General features: G+C 41.9%; 1 protein-coding gene across 14 annotated transcripts in view; it reads right to left on the bottom strand.

Annotated features, from left to right (window-relative positions):
- The window catches only part of USP15 (ubiquitin specific peptidase 15), a 92,220-nt gene that overhangs the window by 65,947 nt on the left and 5,624 nt on the right, over positions 1–20,649 (bottom strand). For 8 of the 14 annotated variants that reach the window (XR_005559192.1, XR_005559193.1, XR_005559194.1 and 5 more), the window contains exons 4-6: positions 19,354–19,480; positions 17,333–17,478; positions 9,673–9,734 (exon numbers count right to left, since the gene is read on the bottom strand). Coding sequence is in view for 10 of the 14 variants with exons in the window: in XM_039363716.1 (XP_039219650.1) it covers positions 9,673–9,734; positions 17,333–17,478; positions 19,354–19,480 (335 nt within the window). In the remaining 4 variants the exon portion in view is untranslated. Of the gene's footprint in view, positions 1–7,518; positions 7,641–9,672; positions 9,735–11,675; positions 15,006–15,112; positions 15,207–17,332; positions 17,479–19,353; positions 19,481–19,854; positions 20,027–20,649 lie in introns of those variants that run through there. The other 6 variants (XM_039363724.1, XM_039363718.1, XM_039363727.1 and 3 more) reach the window with 6 other exon arrangements.

The raw sequence follows: 20,649 nt of genomic DNA, 5'->3' as shown, positions 1-20,649 counted from the left end.
ATTGGATTCTGACATCCTACCCCCTTAAAAATAAGACAGATCCACCTGAAAGAAAACAAAACAGGTATAAAAGTTAGTCAGGCTTGTTAGGATACTCTGTGTGAAACTTCTTTAATAGCTTTGGGGCTCTGACATGACGTTTATGGACCCATTCGTTTTGTGAGGTAGGGAGGTGTTTCCATGCAACTAGGTACTGAGTCGCTCCATGATATCTCCTAGAGTCTAGGATTTCCTTTATTTCAAAGTGTTGTTCGCCCTCCACCATGATTGGAGGTGGTGGTGGGGGAATTTTTGGCTGTAACGATGACTGATGCTCTCTTTTCAGCAAGCTGCAATGAAAAATTGGGTGTATTTATCTGAGAGTTTTGGGTAATTCTAATTCTACTGTTACTGGGTTTATGATTCTTTTAATTGGAAAAGGCCCTATATATTTTGGTCCAAGTTTTTTGCAGGGTTGTAGGGACTTTAGGTATTTTGTAAATAAGTACACCATTTCTCCTATAATAAATGGTGTAGGCTCAACCCTTTTTTATCGGCTTGTGTTTTGTATGCCTGCCTAGCTTCATCTAACTAACTATTGGCCAGGTGTTTTGTAATTGTTCCATCCATTCTTTCAGTGATGGGATCGCCGTTTCGTTTGGGGTTAATTCTGGCATGGGATTGAAACTTTGACCGGTGGCTATTTGAAAAGGAGTGTAACCTGTGCTGGAGTGGACTGCATTATTGTAGGCAACTTCTGCAAAAGGGAGTAAGTCCGCCCAATCGGATTGCTGGAAACTAAGAAAACATCTTAAATATTGCTCAAGTGCTGAGTTCAATTTTTCCGATTGACCATTTGACTGAGGGTGATGGCTAGATGTCAGTCCCTGAGTGGGTCCTAAGAGGGGTAAAAATTCCTTCCAAAATGCAGGTGTAAATTGCACTCCCCTATCAGAGATCATGCGTTGGGGTGCCCTGTGCAATTTGTAAATGTGCTGGACGAAGAGTTTCGCTAAGGCTTTTGCGGTGGGAATCTTTTGGCAAGGGATAAAGTGCACCTGTTTGGAAAACAAGTCTGTGACTGTCCAGACAACAGTATTCCCATTGCTTTCTGGTAATTCCACTATAAAATCCATGGCTATTTCCCTCCAGGGGGCTAAGGGACTTGCCACTGTTTGTAATAGTCCTGACGATTTCCCTTGCAACCTCTTTGCAGTTGCACATTTTGGACAGCTGGCCACATAGCTTTCTATGTCCCTTTTTATGGATGGCCACCAAAATTGCCGTTTAATTAAGTGTAATGTTTTTACAAATCCAAAATGCCCTGCTGATTTTGTGTTGTGGCAAAGCTGCATGAATGTGACTCTTTGGATTGTTGGTAAATATATCCCCCACCCAAGGCAGCCCGTCTCTCATTGTGCACACATTTTTGTTTTTCTGGAACCATTCATCTGTTTCCAAACTTTTCCGGAATTCAATTCCAGTTTGGCTGCTCAGTTGTGGTTTTATTTTAGCTTGGGCTCTGGTGGTTACTGGTGCTGCCAGTTGTGATTCTGCCATCATCAGTTTAGAGTCTGTGGTTCGCGTGCTGGGTGTTTTTTCCCCCCGGCAAATGTTTGAGCTTAAATTGGAACTGGTGAAAATGCTGAAACCAGCGGGCTTGCTTGGGGTTGAGCTTCCTGAGTGTTTTCAGGGCTTCCAAATTTTTGTGATCAGTCCACACCTGGAAAGGGATTTTGTTGCCTTCAAGGAATTGGCGCCACGTGAGTAATGACCAACGTATCCTGTATGCCTTTTTCTCCCATACGGGCCAGCGCTGTTCTGTTTCCGTGAGTTTCTTGGATGTATATGCACAGGGTTGCAATACCCCTTCATCGTTTTCTTGTAATAGAACAGCCCCCACTGCCACATCACTTGCATCCGCCTGTATTACAAAGGGCTTATCCATGTCTGGGTGCCTCAGTACTGGTTCGGCAGAAAAAATTCTCTTTAATCTCTCAAATGCTGCTTGGCACTCCATTGTCCATGGTAGTGGCTGGCTAGGTTTTACTGAGGATGCTCCCTTCGTTTTTAGTAAGTTAGTGAGGGGCAGGGCTATCTGGGCAAATGAGGGGATGAAACTAATCAAGGAGAGAAGCAACCTACAACTAAGGAGAAACTTCCTGACAGTTAGAACAATTAATCAGTGGAACAGCTTGCCTCCAGAAGCAGTAAATGCTCCAACACTGGAAGTTTTTAAGAAGAGACTGGACAGCCATTTGTCCGAAATGGTGTAGGGTTTCCTGCCCGAGCAGGGGGTTGGACTAGATGACCTCCAAGGTCCCTTCCAACTTTACTATTATTATTATTATTATTATTATTATTATTATTATTATTATTATTATTAATTGGCGGTAAAAGTTTGCAAACCCAGGAAACTTTGTAGTTGCTTTCTTGTGCGGGGTGGTGCCCAATATAATACTGCTCTGACCTTCTCTGGGTCCATTTCAATGCCCTGTGGGGATATGCGATAACCTAGGTAGTCTATCCTTTCCTGGTGGAATTCACATTTCGAGAGTTTGGCATATAGGTGGGTGGCTCGCAGTTTCTTTAAAACCGCTCTGACTAGTTTGACATGTTCCTCTTTTGTTTCGGTGAAGATAAGAATGTCGTCAAGGTAAACAAGGATCCCCTTAAACAGGTGCTCCCTTAGAACATCATTAATTGCATAAATACTGCGGGGGCCCCTTGTAATTCAAACGGCAAGACTTTGAATTGATAGCACCCCATGGGGCAGTTAAATGCGGTCTTCCATTCATCCCCTTCCTTAATCCTCATGTGATAGTAAGCTTCCCTTAGGTCTAATTTAGAAAAAAAATTCCCTTTCGAGAGGTGTGACATGTCTTTCATGAGGGGCAAAGGGTATAGGTTGCTTTCACTGATTGTATTCAGGGCCCTATAATCCACGCATAAGCGTAAAGAGCCGTCCTACTTCTCTCTAAAGAGGATCGGGGCAGCCACTTTAGGCTTGGCTGGCTCAATGAACCCCCTCTCTAGGTTTTTCTTTATGAATCTCTCCATTTCTTCCTTCTCCTTTGGGCTCATGGAGCATAATCTGGGCCTCGGGAGTTTTGCCCAGGCTTGAATTCAATGGCACAGTCCGTGGGTCAGTGTGGGGGGAGCTCATCCGCCCTCTCCTCACTGAAAACTTCAGCAAGGTCTCTGTATTCCTCTGGTATTTCTGGTAGTCCCTTTTCCTCTCCCATGGATGCTTTTTCTGCTCTTGATTCTGGTAGCCCCCCTTGGGATTTTAAGTCCATAGGGTCCCCCTTTGGGAATTTGATTTTTGCTGTCCTCCAATTCACCCAGGGGTTCCATTTTTTTAACCATTCCATCCCTAGAATCATTGGGCATTCCATGCCTGGGTTCACCACAAACGTTATGTCTTCCTCATGTTTGCCCAGGGAGAGGTGTATTGTGGCTAGAGTAGCTGGCACCCCCCCCTGCTATGGACCCATCTAACTGGCCAAATGAGACTGGTTGTTCCAGTCTCCTCGACAGAATGCCCAGATTCCCCACTAGCGTCGGGCTAATGAGGCAGCAGGTGCAGCCAGAGTCTATTAAGACTTTCACCTTCACGGCTTCGGGCATGGGGGGAATTAATATAGTCACTGTCTTGAGAATGGGTGCGATGCGTCCACTTACCAGGAGCTCGCCCTATGAGCTGTCGTCTGAGGTGTCCACCGTCCCTGCGGTGTAGGGTGGAGTTCTTTCCCCCTGATGAGCGGAGGTGGGGGATTCCACCCCCTCCATCATTCTCATGGCAGTTTCTTTTGGCTTAGCTGGAGACTTTCCAGAGTTGCTGATTGTGGATCTGTCTGGGTTGTGCTGGGGGGCTTTTGAGCGGCATTCTACAGCTCGATGCCCTTCTCTTCCACATTTGAAACAACCCATTTGCTTCTTGGCTGTGGCCAATGGTTTCACTGGTTCGTGTGTCAACTCAGGCGGGGAGCGGCTCCATTGTTTTCCTCAGCGGTGCCTCTTCAATATGTCAATCTCTGCTTCCTCTGCCAAGACGTACCATTCCTCAAGTTGGTGTGGGTCCCCTCGGGGCAGGCAAGCATCATATAGGTCATAATTTAGTCCGTCTTTGAAATGGCTAAGGAGGATGTCTTCTGGCCAGTTCAGTTTGCTGGCAATGGCCCGGAATTCTTGCGTATATTCGGCCACCGGGCGTTTGCCTTGCCTCATCGTTTTTAACCTTTCGCGGGCTTTACAATCAGCCAGGGGGTCCTCAAATCGCCTTCTCAGAGAGGACATGAAATGGTTGAAGTCGTTGAGCTCTGGGGCATTGGAGTCGTGCAAGTTCACCACCCAATCTGTCCAGGGCAAATTGCACGATCCGGATACGGGCTTTGTTGCTGGGGATGTCCCGCCCATATTCCTCCATGTAGCTGAGGACTTGGGTTAGGAAAAACCCCAAACGTGTTGGCTCCCCCTTGAATTTCACGTCCAGCGGCGGGAGTTTTTGAATGGACCGGTGCCTTCGGTGGTAGTGTCTTCCATCCAGATCGCCATCTGTGGATCAGCGGGGAGTGGGGACTACTGGATCAGTAGATGTCCCCAGGGCTGCAGGTCCCACTTCCCCCTCAGTGTCTCTCCTTTTGCGGCTCCAGGAGCTGGAGTGGCTATAGGGCTCAGAAGTCTCCTCTCCTAGGGAGCTGAGAGTTCTCTTCATCAAGTCGATAGCTTTCTCTAGATCCAGTCCGAGTACGGTGCCCAGTTCCCTTCCTCTTCACTTGCGTGCAGGGATTTCTCCATTTTCTGCTTCCATTCTGGTTGGTTGCCCCCCCCCCCGTCTCAGGGTCACCTTTCTTGATTTCTTTTCCCATTCGCCTTTCTTTCCAACGTCCATTGACCAGTGAGGTTTGTGGTCCTGTGTCTCCACCACCTCTTCTCCTGAGGAATCTGACCTCTCAGATCCCGACATCTGGCAGGGTTTCAGTTGGGGCAACGGCTCCCTTTCTGGGGAGTTTTTTCCCTTTCTTGCTCTGCCGTCTGACATGGTAATTTTTTCCAAAGTCCCCCAGCAAGGTTCTCCCTTCCAGGTAGACTACTTTTGCAGATTCTGTCTAATGTAAGGACCCACCCCACTTTGCATCTTAAGAAGACAGAACTCTTGGAATATTTCTTCCAACAGGCATTTTTATTAAGAGAAAATGGTTGCAGGCGTTCTAGACAGGATCTGGGGCCCAAGCCCTACAGTTCAAGATTTTAAGGGGTCCCCAGTAGCCGCACCCCCCATCATCTTCCCAGCGACAATGCCAGGCTCTACATTTCCACCCCCTTTTGCTCATTGCCGGCGGAAGGGAGACTTCAGAGAGGAACAGATCAAAGCTGATGGCCCCCATTCTTATGCTTAGTCCTTTTGGTGATATCCATATTCAAGTCCTTTGAAGTTGTACTGAAGGAAGTGAGGGCCATAAAACCCCTTTGTTCACCCCCCCTTCTCCTTAATCGTATGACAGAATCCAGAGAGGGCAGAAATGGGGTTTTCCATAGTTGATAACTAGAGATGAAATATAATTGGATTCTGACACACAATATTATGGAATTGTATGGCATGTCCTAAAATCCTTGTATCATCTTTGTCACTTTTCTATACCTATTCTAATCTGTCAATATTTTTCTGGAAGTGCGCAGTATTCCATGTATGGTGTCACACTTGTTAATTTTATCAACATGAACAAATATAAGAAAAAGGTATTTTAATCAACACTGACCTGTTATTTTCATTGCTGCAGTGACTTTGAGAACATAACCAAGAGTTCATACATTAAAGAAAACACATAATGGTGATGGTAGCAGGTCTATATCACTTAAACACCAATCTCTAGACTATCTAGGGATATGTGGACTATCATTTTCTATTAATTCTTCTTTGTTCCTGTTTTAAGCTGTCAATATTCTTCTGGAAATAGTATTCCAGGTGTGGTCTCATACTTGATAAATTTATCAATATGAACAAATATATGAAAACAATATTTCAGTTGACTACATTGTCATGTGATTTTCAGTGCTGAAGTGACTACTAGCCCATCTCTTTTATAGCACAGTTGCTTCCTCCTGGTCTGTTCCTAGACGCTCTACATTCCACACAGTATTTACTTTGGCCTGAATAGGGTGCTACCTTTAACGTACGTATATAAGCCTCCCATATGAAAAGTCAAACTAGTTTCTATTCAGACTGGTAGATAGAATTTGTCTCACATTTGCTGTTAAAATGTTCACTGTTTACTCAATGGCAATCAAGTTCAACATTTCCATTTGTTAATAACTCTAATGTTCATTGTGACTAGGAGGGGACTATCCTTCTCTTGGATGATCACTTTTCAGAAACGTCTAAGAAGGTTGCCACATTTTTGTCTGTAGCTGTAGCTGTTGCAAATTCCTTCCCTATGCTATTAATTATTAGCTACTAACTGGTTTAGGATTTTCTCACTATTTTAAAATTTCTTATTATAGTTCTTGTATCATATGCTGGTGTTTTACTATGTTTGATCTTGAACCATTAATACATTTTTATTGTACATTCCATGCAGTTACTCATGCAAAATCTATATGCTTTATGTTTTAGTTTTTTATAGATCAATACATACATACCTACATAACAATTAAATAACATTGTAATTTATAGATGAATACTATTTTAACAATGGAGCCAAATCTGAATATGTGAATGACTAACTCAATACACAGTATTTTGGTAAGATGCTTAAACTTTACCAATGTATTGTAATACCAAAAGTAAAACTGAGAACAATCTTAAAACTGAAGCAGTTTGCTTTGATGTTGGAATGATCTGATAATCCCAAAGCTCCTTCAAATTACAGCAGATAGGACTGATTTGGGGATACCATCACATTAAGAAATAGAAAGGAATCAGCAGTTTTTCTGAGATGCTGTCAGTGCTGAACTTCAGAAAGTAAATGGTACAATATAAAATTAAATTTGAATTTAGATGTTAATTTAATAGCAATTTAATTTAATGGGTTAGTATAATTATTTTAAACAATTTGCTGGTAGCTTTCAGAGAAACCCTGGGATAACACAAAAAGCTTTCAGCATCAACATGTCAGATCCTACACCCTTTGATAAGCATAAATAATTTCTGCAACTGATTTAGTTTCCCTCTCTGAAAATGTACTTCACGGGTTATTTATGCCCTCTATTACCAGCAATCCCAGACAGCATGTTCAATAGCAAAGCAACAGCATTAGATTCTGTATCTATCACATTAAAACACAATTTTTGCAGGCAGAATCATTTAGGAATGAAAGCCAGGTTCAAATTTCTGTTTAATTACTAACAAAATGGAGATTCTCAGGGACAACTATAAAATAGTAATAATTAGCTATTTGGAGAAGCAATAGTAATAGCACTTAGACTTATATACTACTTCACAGTGCTTTACAACCTCTCTAAGTGGTTTACAGAGTCAGCATATTGCTCTCAACAATATGGATCCTCATTTTACTGACCTTGGAAGGAAGGATGGAAGGCTGAGTCAACCTTGAGCTGGTGAGAATCAAACTCCTGGCAATGAGCAGCATGTTAGCCTGCAATACTGCATTCTAACCACTGTGCCACCACGGTTCTAGGAGAAGAGTTTCTCCTAATAGCTGATTATTAAGTTAAGCATTTTGGGGAAAAAATAGTAAGCAAATAATATTAGGATTTAATTAAAATAGCAGATGCCTTCCTTACTGATAAAATCCACTATTCTGCATGGCAGGATACATGTGCGGCCTTACATAACTACTCTAAGATAGAATTTTGCATTTTCATCATCCTGTTATTTGGAAAAGAGAGGATTGTCCCACTACTTCCATGGATATTTCCCATTTTTTCCTGAGCAGAAAATATTTTACTTGACAACCTAATCCACTATCTCTCAACCTTGAGAACTTTAAAGATATGTGGACTTCAACTCCTGGAATTCTAAGAGTTGAAGTCCACACATCTTACAGTTGCTAAGATTAAGAATCACCATCCTAAAGGCTGAATCTTTTAGAGTAGATTATATAGAATAATCTATATAATATAGAATTATATAGAATAATCTTTGCCATGTAGTGCAGAGTTGGTGTCAAGGCATGCATTTTTTTTTACTACATTTGTCATCATGTTAAGCTTCTAATAAATCGTATAGAATGTTGCATCCCATTCTTCTCCTTCATAAGCTGGGAGACATAGTTTCGTTAGACTTTATAATACCTACATCTACTACAAAACATTTTGCTTCCCTCCTCCCAATTCAGAGTTCTCCCATTTTCTCCCCACACCTCCCTTGACCAAAGCTTTGCAAAACCTTTACAAGCTTAATCTGCTTGGATAGCCAGGCAAGCAGGCTGTGCAAAAGAGGAGAGGATATGTTGAAAAAAGGAATGAAAACAACTGTAAAAGTAACAAAAGTTATAAAAGAGTTACTTAAAGATGGGTATCAGTGGGTGACTGATGCAACTGAAATATCTCCCTTCCCCTTTTTGCCCAGGGTCAAGAGGAAGGACAAATGAAAAGGCAGATCTTAACCAGCTTAGCCAAAGAAAAGATAGAGAATGTCTCCTTTATTATAGTGACTCAGGAGAATGGAGCAGTGGAGAGGTTTGAAATCTTGTGAGCTCCATTTGATAAAGAAATTAAACTAGAAATGGAGGCACAATATCTTTTAGCTACCCACAACCAAAAAAAAAAAAAAAAAGACAGATGGACACATCTGTAGAAAGCTATGGAGATGGCCTTCAGAGAAATATACAGTAGTTGTTACAAAAACAAAGAAGCATTCCTTGAGCTCTGAAAAAGTGACAATATCAGGAAAAGACTCAGGGTGGTTGCTTTCTGATTCTTTGGTGTAAAAGAGAGAGGAAAAAACAAATCAGACTTGCACAATCCTCTTAATATAGCCTCTCAATAAAATTTAAGTCTAGTCATCTTGTGCAGTCTGCTTTGGACAACTTTGAAAGGCTAATGGAATATCTCCAGATGTAGTAGGAAAAAAAAGGAAATAAGGAAAGAGGTGATATAGTCATGTCAATACTGAGTCTTCCTATTTTAACTATGAAGAGAATAACCAAATTTTGATTGAGCTAAAAATGTAGGAGAAAAATATAAACTCTGGAAAACAGACATTTGCATAGGTTTTTATTTTACATTTTGCAAATCTTTGTGCATTGGCTACATTTTTATTTGCAATAAACACAACTAATCTAGTTGAGTCATGTCTGTAAATTTCTACTGTAAGCAAGTTCCTCGGCATAAGGATAGATATATAGAGTATTAAATTTATAGCTCTGGCTAATGTGAAGATAACAAACTATTCAGTCCTAGTGTCACAACACAGTCAAAAGACAACCAATAATCATAATGCAACAAATATAACTACTAACATAAATAGTGGTGACACACTTGAAAATACAATACTATTTCAAAATTTAATCCAAATTTCTTAGAAGTTATAATCACAGCTAAATTTCCATCCTGAAGAATACTTGTTTTCACTCTGGAAAGTTTTAAGTCAAATAATTTCATCAAAACACACTTGTATCTTTTTGAATTACAAAAATGTTGCTTCCAAAATAGAAAAGGGTTGGGCTAAAGGAGCATAACTCTATTAAGATACACAGTGTAAGTCATTAATTTATTTAAATCACTTACTTTGGAGCTGAAGGACCTCTAGGCCATGTTCCATCTTCATTTTTTTGTTCTATCACTAATACCTATATGGAACAAAAAGGCAAATATGAACTTCATCCAGTTTAGAATAATGGAGCATAACTTATATTTACAGGTAATCCTTGACTTATGACCATAATTGGGCCCAAAATTTATGTTGCTAAGTGAAACATTTAAGTGAGTTTTGCCCCAGAGTATGACCTTTCTTGCCACAGTTGTTAAATGAATCACTGCAGTTAAGTTGGTTGTTAAGTGAATTTGGCTTACCCATTGACTTTGCTTGTGGCCATGGGGATGCTGTAATGGTCGTAAGTGTGAAAAGGAGCGTTGGCTTACCTGAACGCCTTTTCTCAGCATGATGATGAAGAATCCACCAATGGGTTATTTCAGTCCTCCTGCCCAATCAAACCAAGCTGTCAAGTTGTCACGCCCCCTCATTATCTGGGGACCTTCCAGTTTTCATCGATGGACGAAACCATTGACAACATTCCGACGTGATGACTCTCAGCAGGTAATAAAAGAACTAAACGAACAAATATCCCACCTGGACCTGACTGACCTCTAATAAGGGAGGGTGTGGATTCTTCATCACCATGCTGAGAAAAGGCGTTCAGGTAAGCCAACGCTCCTTCTCCAGCATGATGACTGAAGAATCCACCAATGGGACGTACCAAAGCTTTCCAGGTCCCTAAGGGTGGGAGTCAGTAGGGGCCGGACGCCCAGATGGTGTGACTACTTGTTGTAATACCTGTTTACCAAAAGTGACCTCAGCTGAAGCAAATTTGTCTAGACGGTAATGCCTAATGAACGGTGATGGCGATGATCATGTCGCCGCCCTGCAAATGTCCTCAATGGAAACCTGAGTTGCCCACGCTGCGGTCGTGGCAGCACTGCAAGTAGAGTGCGCTGTCACATGAGGAGGAACAGGCAAGGCAAGAGAAACATAAGCGCTCAAAATGCAAGCCCTGATCCACCTCCCTATGGTGGAAACTGAAACCTTTTGTCCTATTGACGAAGATTGAAAGGACACAAATAGGGCTTCCGACTTACGAAAGGGCTTTGTTTGCTTGATATAACAATGTAAGGCTCTCCTTACATCCAGAGTATGCTAGCGTCGTTCCAACTCATGTGCCGGATGAGGGCAGAAGTTTGGAAGGATTACCTCCTGCGTCCTATGGAAAATTGTGTTAACTTTTGGGATGAATGAAGGGTCTAGCCTGAGAATTACCCTGTCTTCATGAAACGTGCAAAGGTCCTTCTTAACCGACAAGGCAGCCAACTCCGAAATGTGCCTGGCTGAGGTAATGGCAACCAAAAAGGAGACCTTGAGCGACAAGTGTCGAAGTGAGCTCGTTTTGAGTGGTTCAAAGGGAGATGATGTTAGTGCCTGAAGGACCCGAGGTAAATCCCAAGAGGGATACCTATGAATTACAGGCGGTCTGGTATTTGTGACCCCCTTAAGGAAGGCCCGGATGGCTGGGTGTCTTGATAAGGAGCCCGAGGAGTCCCATGACAGGATCGAGGATAGAACTGCTAACTGTCTGCGTAAAGTGTTGGGCGCCAACCCCTTGTTGACGCCCTCCATTAAATATTCCAATACCCTAGGAATCGTCACCTGTGATAGACTTATGTGCTTCTTGTCGCACCAATGACAGAAATTCTTCCACGTGTGGTCATAAATTCGGTTCGTTGCCGGTCTCCTGGCCGCCTGTATCATGTCAATCACTTCTGCCGAGTAAGATTCCCCGGTTAGGGTGTGGCGTTCAAGTGCCAGGCAGTCAATTGAAGCCATTGGAGGTCTGGATGTTGACAATCCCCCTGTATCAGCCGTATTTGGGTGTCTGGAATCCTCCACAGAGCTGAGGATGAAAGACTCACCAGATCCGCGAACCATGGCCTCCTGGGCCAGTAAGGGGCGATGAAGATCACTTCCGCCCTCTCCTCCAAGATCTTCCTGACTACTGCTAGAAGTAGCAGCAATGGGGGCGGGGGGTGGGGAAGGCATACAAGAGACCTTGTGGCCACCTGCTGCGAAGCGCATCCGTCCCTTCTGCTCCCCGGGAGGGAAACCGAGAGAGGAACCTGGGCAGCTGAGTATTCTCCGGGGAGGCAAACAGGTCCACAATCAGACGGCCAAATTTGACTGATATCTCCCTGAAGATATCTGGATGTAACATCCACTCTGAATGATCTATTGTCGATCTGCTGAGGAAGTCGGTCTGTCGATTTGCCTCCCCTGAGATGTGCTCGGCTCTGATGGAGAGTAAGTGTTTCTCTGCCCAAGAGCTCAATGCTCGGGCCTCTGTCATGAAAGACTTGGACTGAGTGCCCCCTTGCCGATTCACGTGGGCTTTTGTGGCCATGTTGTTGGTTCGAATCAGTACATGTTGACCTTTGACTGTTGTGCGAAATTGTTGGAGAGCTAGATGTATTGCTCTGAGCTCTAACCAGTTTATATTGTGTTTGAGGTCTGTTTGCGACCACTGGCCCTGAGCTATCTGGGATTGGAGGTGAGCTCCCCAGCCGAAGAGGCTCGCATCCGTGGTCACCTGGAGCCGACTGGGCTCCTTGAACAGGGTCCTCTTGTGAACGGCCAATGAAGTCCACCAGCCAAGTGATAAATGTACCTGATGAGGAATCCGAACCAGCCTGTTGGACGTACTACTACGCTGTCTCTGGTACAGAAGTAGGAACCATTGAAGGTCCCGGGTATGTAGCCAGGCCCACGGCATGATCGCTATGCATGATATCAGTTTGCCTAGGAATTGAGAAAGTGTGGCCAATACCACAGCCCTGTCTTTGCACACCTTGCGAGCCAGATCCCTGATGCTCCTGCGTCTGTCCTCTGACAGGTATACATGACATGATTCGGTATCTATGACCGCTCCCAGATGAAGCAGGTGGGTAGAGGGATTCATCTGGCTCTTCTTGAAATTTATGAGGAACCCGTGGTTCTGAAGGGTCCTTATAGTGAGGGCCAGGTCCAAATGGGCGGCTGAGATTGACTGGGACTGGATCGATATGTCGTCCAGATAACACTGGATCCGTATGGGGTTCAGTCTCAAGTGAGCCGCCAACACTGCCCGGATTTTGGTAAAGACCCTGGGGGATGAGGAAAGGCTGAAAGGAAGAGCCCTGTACTGGAAGTGGTGGTTGAGATAACAAAATCTCAGGTATCTGCGATGATCTGGAAGGATAGGGATGTGTAGATACGCCTCCTTCAGATCTATTGAGGTCAACAGATCCCCCCGCCTGATGCTGGCTAAGATAGAGTGCAGTGTTTGCATTTTGAACCTCTTGTAGTGAAGATGGAAGTTCAATCCCTTGAGATCAAGGATCGCTCTCCATCCCCCTGTAGACTTTGGGACCACAAACAGGATGGAGTAGTATCCCTGCCTCACCTGCTTGGGGGAACCTCCTCTATTGCCCTGATGGAGATCAGGTATTGGATAGCATCTTCCATGAAACCCCTTTTTACCGGGTTTCTCATGGCTGGACAAGATACGAAATGATTTAACAGGATGGATTTGAATTCCAGGGACCTTCTCTGATTGTCTGCAGAACCCAGGAATCGGAGGTCGTGCTTTCCCACTGGCGTATGAAGTAAGTTAGTCTGCCGCCAATGGGAAGAACTCCTTCTGAGTCATTTGCCTCGGCGGAAGGAGCAACCCCCTCTGCCACGAAAGGAATGCTTGGCTTGCAACTGGTACCGAGTTCTGCCCCTATAACTTGTCCTGTCAAAGGAGCGCTCCGGTTTAGGAGCAGGTGGCCGGTATGGTTGCGTAGACTCTATTGCCGTCCCTGCCCGAAAGGCCTGTCGGCGACTGTAAGGAATGTACCGTCTGGTAGATCTCTTTGCCACGTGAGAGATTACCTTTTGTTTTGTTTGTTCTCGACTAAATAAGGCGTTAAGGCCTCCCCAAACAGCTTGCCGCCCTTAAAGGGGGCTGTGGTCGCACGCCACTTGTGCTTACTTTCGGCTCTCTAGCTTTTCAACACAAAAGTCTCCTAGTGACTACACTGGAGGCCATTGATCGGGCCGAATGTTTGGCCGAATACAGGGAAACGTCAGCCATGTATTTGGATGTAGCCGGTAATTTAATTAAGTCCTGACGAACCCTAATCTCCTCCAGCGGAATTCTATCCTGTAACTGACACAGCCAGGTACTAGATATCTTTGTGAAGAAGGAAGTTGCTGTCGTTGCCTTGACCCCCCAGGCAGATGCCAAGTGCGCTTTGCGTAAGGCCATGTTGGATTTCTTATCCTCTGCTTAAAGGCATCAGATACATCCGCGGGGAGACTGGCAGTTGAATATAGAGATGCTAGAGATTCATCCACCTTGGGAACCTCTAATAGGTCTACCAATGCCTTAGACACGTCCACTATATTGCGCTCAGTCGCCCCTTGAGACGGCTGAGCAGCTGGTGACTCCCACTGTTCCTGAACATTTTGGAGAAATAATTGGGGACAGGGAATATGAAGGTGTGTGTCTACTGGCACAGCAAACAGGAGATTAGTTTACTGATCAGAGGGGGTAGATCGGTTGGGACCGGATGGGAGGAAAGCTTACTTGCCCTGCATGCTCTGCGCAACAAGGCAGGAAAAAGCAAAGCATTGAACAGTTCTGCCATAGGTTGGGATTCAAAGGTAGGCTCTTCACAATCCGACCAACCGTCCTTGCCTCCCATATAATCCGACACATCAGAATCAGAATCAGGAAAATGGGATGGGGAAACCATACCTGACCGTTCCAGTGGAGACCGCCTGGCGGTTATTGGAGACGACGAAGAGGAAGGCCCCGCAGAGGGAGACGCCTGCTGTTGGCCCTTTGATGCCATGGCTTGGTCCACAGCCTGAGCTATCCATAGTTGGAGCTGGTCGGAGACGGACTGCTCTAGCGGAAGCCTCAACCCCGCATCAGGTGGTGTAATAACAGCGGTGGGAGCTGTTGACGTACCTGGCAAATTAAGGTCCTGCCCAAACAAAGGTGGACCTACCTGACCAAGGGTCCAGGTCGGGACCTGCTGATACATTGTCTCCTGCGACCACGCTCTGAATGTAGACAGCTGAGGCGTTCCCGTATCCGGTGGTGTGGAGGTCGATAATGTGAGACCTTTCTCAGCAGACAGGCATTGGGCCTGGGAGAATTGCTTCTCCAGGACTCTGTATGTGCGGTCGGCCAGTCTGTTGTTTGCCGTGCCAACCCTCCTGCCGTGCTTAGATTTAGATTTGGCCTTACCTGAAGGTGGCTCGTGTGCCGGCTCAGCTGGGGCGGGAGTGACGTCCGTGTCCAAGGGACGTGGCTCAGTTGGTTCTGCCATTTTAATCAAAATACAACCCAAAGTTGCCTTTGGCTTGACTCGGTCTGCAGGGATCTCACGTGGATTGGCGTGATTCGGCCCACTAGCCACCAGAACTCACGCTCAGCACCAAAGCGCTCCTCCGTCCTCAATGGTAGGCGATGAATCACACGTGTCCCACAGTAGTGGTGATGGTCAGGATGCTGGAGCAGCCACTAGATGCAGAGGGGCAGAACAATCGCTACAGCGACCAGGCCTGAAGAGAACTGCTGCTGATTCCACACTTGTGCTCACAGGTGTCTAGATTTCTGAAACTAGAACTCAATGCAAGAAGGGAATCAATAAATGTTAGTACACTAAGTGAAACTCCTGCAATTGACTACTTTAGTTTAGTTTTTTAAAAAAACAAAATGGCGTCCCATGCTGGAGTCAGTTGCTTCCAAAATGGTGGACCTGACGAAGTTCTATGAGGAGGTAGATGGTGGGGGGAGGTAGGGAAGCTAATGAAACCTCTGTTGCAATTCAAGAAACCCCCAAAAGGAACAACTGTGGCTATTGGAGTTATTTCTAATGGTTCGGGGAACGCTGTTCAGAATCGCGCCTAACAGCTGTTGGGCACGAAAAAATCCTTTCGCCTCACTGCGAGGCTCCGATCCCTTCTGCGGCAGCTACAAGCACTATTAAGCTCAAAAACAGTATTTTCCCCGTCGCTAGCTGAATCAAGCTCTTAGGAACGCCAGTAAAACATAATATTTGTCGAAAGTGAAACCTGCGCGAATCCAAAATGGCGGCCGCTATAGGGATTTCTGATCGGGCCCGGTCAGGAAGAAGCCACGAGGCTTCAAAAATGGCGACCGCTCAGCAAGGCTATTGCACGCGTGGTGCTGGAAGTTACTAGTAAGCTCCTTGCAAACCCCTGCCAAGGGATTTAAACCTCTCCCCACTTCTAAAGTGAAATGATTCAGCAGAATGCTGAATCCAGGGAAGGGGAACACCACCCCCCTTTCCTAGATAAGTTCTATTCTAACTCTGAGGGGAGAGAGAGAGAGACAGAAGAAATACACAGAAAGAGAAATAAAGTTCACTAACTCAGCTATTTTCTAAGAATCCACCAATAAGCTAAACGAAAGAGAGACTCAAGAAATCACGTCCTCATGGGTGAAGACCAAGATGAAAACTGGAAGGTCCCCAGATAATGAGGGGCCATGACAACTTGACCTGATTGGGCAGGAGGACTGAAATAACCCATTGGTAGATTCTTCAGTCATCATGCTGGAGAAAGTAATAAGTCACTTTTTTTTAATGCTGGTGTAACTTTGAATATTTGCTAAACAAACTGTTGTAAGTTGAGGACTACCTATGCTCACCAGCATACTGAAGCATGGACAAATGATAGATTTTCAATTATGCCAGTATTATGCATCTTAACATTTAAAACAATTAAAACATTTAATTCAGATCAAAAACTGTATTTAAATCATTCTAGAATGTTGGTAAAGTATCATTTTTGGTACACAGGTAGACCTCACTTAGAAACTCAGATAGTTACCATTTAAAATTACAATGGTGGTAAAAAAGTTACTTTACAACTAAAGCCCACAATTATGATCTTTGCAGCATCTTTTTCTCTATGTTCACCAATAGAGTCAGTTAGTATACATTGTTCTATGTCTGACACCTCTCCCCCCCCAAGCAGAAAGATTGTCCAAATAAGCTATCTCTTCCTGAGCTGTTTTTCTTTGCAGGGCAATATTTCCTAAAAAGTGCTAAGCGCAAATTAATAAACTCAGTTGTTAGCTTAACTAATTCATTTGCAGCTGCTGTTTGTAACTGACAAGACTCTAAGCAATTTCAGAGCTTTAATTTTTTCTGTCTCCTAAGTAGCTGAAGGCTTTAAGTATCAACATACCACATCCCTTTCAAAGTGGATTACCTATTAAGTGCCTGGTTTTGGCCAATTGTGCTCACTAAACAGGGACCACCTGTACTTTTGTTTGACACGTGTATAGGAATCATTAAACATATGAAGCACAAGCAGTATTCAGATTAAATTTAACCAAAGGGTTTTAATTTTTTGTATCTTTTCAAAACTGTTTCAGTGTATAACATATACAGATAAAAACACTTGTTCTTGCTTCATTTTACTGTTAGATATTCTTCCTTTCAATCTTATGCATAGTTCTCACTTTAGTAATTTGGTTTGTTTCATGAGATTATTTAAGCAAAAGTATATAGAGAACAAGAAACAGGAGATTCTAGATGGCAGCATGCAAGCTACTATCAGTCAACATAAAGTGAATAATATATTTTTAAAATGTAGAGTCAGAAATATATATCATACCTGTCCCTGGTATAAGCCAGCATCCTGTATTGTACTGTCTGGTTTATTCAAAGGTTCAAAGGTATTACTCATATATTTGTTCCACAATCTTGTTTCTTTTTCATCTGGAATACTGAAGGTTTTCCTTATTTCTTTTTCAATTGTATCTACATGTACAGAAAAACATTGATATTTATTTTAAAATACTTTAATTCTAGGTGGCATACGATAACAAAGCAAAGAAATGCACAATCTATATAAATAAAAATGTAAACGTTTGTTCAAAATCTTAAATCTCCGAAGGTTCTTCACCAATTGCTTTGAAATTTTGACACAACATTGTATTTGAATACATGCGTGTTTTTATATACCTATATTATATAGATGTCACACTTGTGACAGGTAAAAACACTTTTTTTGAAAAACAGCACCATCTGTTGGACATAAATCAACACACGCTACGATTTCAGACAATCTCTATATCTGCACAGACAATAGAACAACAAAAAATATTGTATACCCACAAGCATTGTGAAATTAAACATATTATAAACGTGCGCTTTCTCTTTTCTTTCTTTTCCATTTAACCAGACTGAGCCACAGCAACACGTGGCCGGGAACAGCTAGTAATATATATAGTATAAAAACTTAGATCAAAATTATCAGTTTAAAGATTTGCAATCAAAAGCAAAACCCAAGATGCACACCTGCCAATATCTAAAGGCTGTAAGGTTCTGAATGAGATAATATAAAGTTAAAATTGAATTTTAGCAAGACATAATTGGTGTTTGTTCATTGGGGGAGTCAAGTAGTTCCAGTGATGACTCTTGATAGGAAGCACTACTAGCTGCTTGAAAAACAGGCAGAGGCTGTTCTATGAGGACTTTGTCATAGGGACTCCTATCTACTTCTCACAGATTACTGCAAAGCACTTTATGTAGAGCTGCCTTTAGAGACCACTTATTATCTAGCATTTGTCAAATGAAACACATTACAACTGTGTTGTACATTGGCTTCCTATAAGCTTTGGGTTCAATTTAAACTGTTAATGTTTACCTGTGTGGCTTATACTTTTAGAACCATGTTCATCTGCTTGATTTAACCCAACCTATTTGATCTTGTCAGGAAAAATAACTGAAAGTTACCCACTTCTGGGTTGTGAGAGGGGCCAAGGCATAGAAGTGCTACTTTTCTGTAGCAATGCTGATCCTCTTGAATAGTCTCCACTGGAAGTCAAATTAGCCCTGGCTTTAGTACTTTGGGCAACCGGAGCTTTTCTGGAAGCATTTGGGCCTTTCTGGAGTCATTTGCAGATGCTTGTTTTTTGGATTTTCTGTTAGAATGTAGGTTATTTTGAATACTGTATTACTGTGAAACCACAGGGAGTCCAATGGAAATGTGGCAATGTAAAATGTGATAAAGAATGTAAACAAGTCTCTATGACTGTCAGTGCCTGTGTCTCAAGTATATTTTTATGAAATTAGAGTAAATTTGCTGATTCAATATTGTCATTACAAACAAAAAAGAATTTGAAATTAAAAGACACTTTACAGAAGCTTGCAAATGATTTTGATAGTTGACCATAACTTTTAACATTATTTTTAAGTAATAAGTTCAGTCATTTGTTTTAGTGAAATAAAACTATTTGAGCTCTAGACTTCATTTAGAATTGTAAAAGCTAGGGCATGAACTATTAAAGCTTGTTTAGAGTTATGTAGAAATTCAGTCAATGTCTGAAAGAAATTATGTTATGCATTTCAGATGGAAAATTTAATTTTTGTGGGCTAAGGTGCTTTCATTTATGTTAGAGAAAGGTTTTCCACTTATGGTCAAATAAGAACAATACATATTGAAAAATTAATGCAGGCAGTATGCTTTCTAAAATTAAAAGTATAATGTTTGGGACAATTTTAATATATCAAATTCAATAATTAATACAGTGATATACCATAACATTTATTTTATGGAAGCAATGCATGACAAATAACTTATTTTTAAAAGTAATTTAGCTACATAGTTATAAGAAATTTCTGTGGTCATACCTATCGTATCAGCTTTACTAAATCTTCGTGTCACTATATTGTTCATATTTCCATTTTCACATAATTTCAATTCTGTCAAATAAACTTCTACCTTGCAGTGCTTGACAAACATACCCTGTTCAACTACCTGGAAAATAAGCAGATCAAAACTGAATGGAATATATACATTCCTAATATATAATACACAATTTTCAAATGTTCAATCTTTATTTTAGAATTAGATGCTTTATAAGCCATATAAGGTTGTGAAGATTAGATCAAAATTTAATTTCTACTTTAAACATAGGCTTATAATAAAAGAAACATCCTACTTTTAAAAAAATTACTATTCACGCTAGCAACATAAATAGCTTATTGGCACTAGATACCAGCAATATTTTTGAAATTGGATATATTAATTTCAATTTATTTAGGAAAACAATCTTAACTTTATTCTTTAACATAAATTACTAATAGCCAACAAAACTTGGAAACTGAGGTAAGCAGAATGTTCACAATCACCTCTTGTATACTTCCATCTGATCTTCTATGCTGTTACTGCATAAATCAGCCATGTAGACTGTCCTGAAAATAGCCATCAGCTTGGTATGTGATTCATCAAATAAGCAAAAAAGGAAGTACCAAATAACTGCTAGAAATCATATCCTATAGCAACAGAATCAATGAATTCTCACTGAGGGGGAAAGGGTATATTAATAGATAAATGTCCTTAGATTTTGAAAGAAAGCTGAGTTTAATATATAAAGCTTGAACACCAAATAATATTTATGTGTATGGTTACTGGTCTACCACTAAGGTTGTATTATTATAAAATTTTCTTATTATTGCTAAAGTTAGAGACTTATTTGCATGCCCAGAGTTTCAAAGAAGCATTAAACCTGTAGCATCAAATATCATTTTCCTCATGATTTTTATTGTATTTTTCTTTAAGAAAAAAGGGAGAATATTTGGACATTTAGAAGTTTATACTCCATTTCCAACAAGTTGCCATAAGAAATTATAGAAAAAATAATTTACATTTTAAAAAAAATTAAATCAACCACTGTAAATTGTGACATTATGCTTGGTGAAAAGTATCTATGAATTCTGTGAAGCCATGACAATCATGTTACATCAGTATCACACACACACAAATACCTAAATGGTCTGCAGAAATCTTTAACTTTAGGAAAAATACAATAATCTATAATATTCTCAGTATGCAGTTTAAAATTTAGGATTATACATTACAAAACACAATCTATGTATTATATAATATGAAGCATAACTTATTTTATCACACTTTATTACAGATAT

Source organism: Crotalus tigris, unplaced genomic scaffold (assembly GCF_016545835.1).
Source record: "Crotalus tigris isolate CLP2741 ecotype Arizona unplaced genomic scaffold, ASM1654583v1 scf7180000019583.1695794, whole genome shotgun sequence".
Classification (NCBI taxonomy): Eukaryota; Metazoa; Chordata; class Lepidosauria; order Squamata; family Viperidae; genus Crotalus; species Crotalus tigris.
Note: the sequence above shows the minus strand (reverse complement) of the source record. Positions and strands in the feature narration are given on the sequence as shown.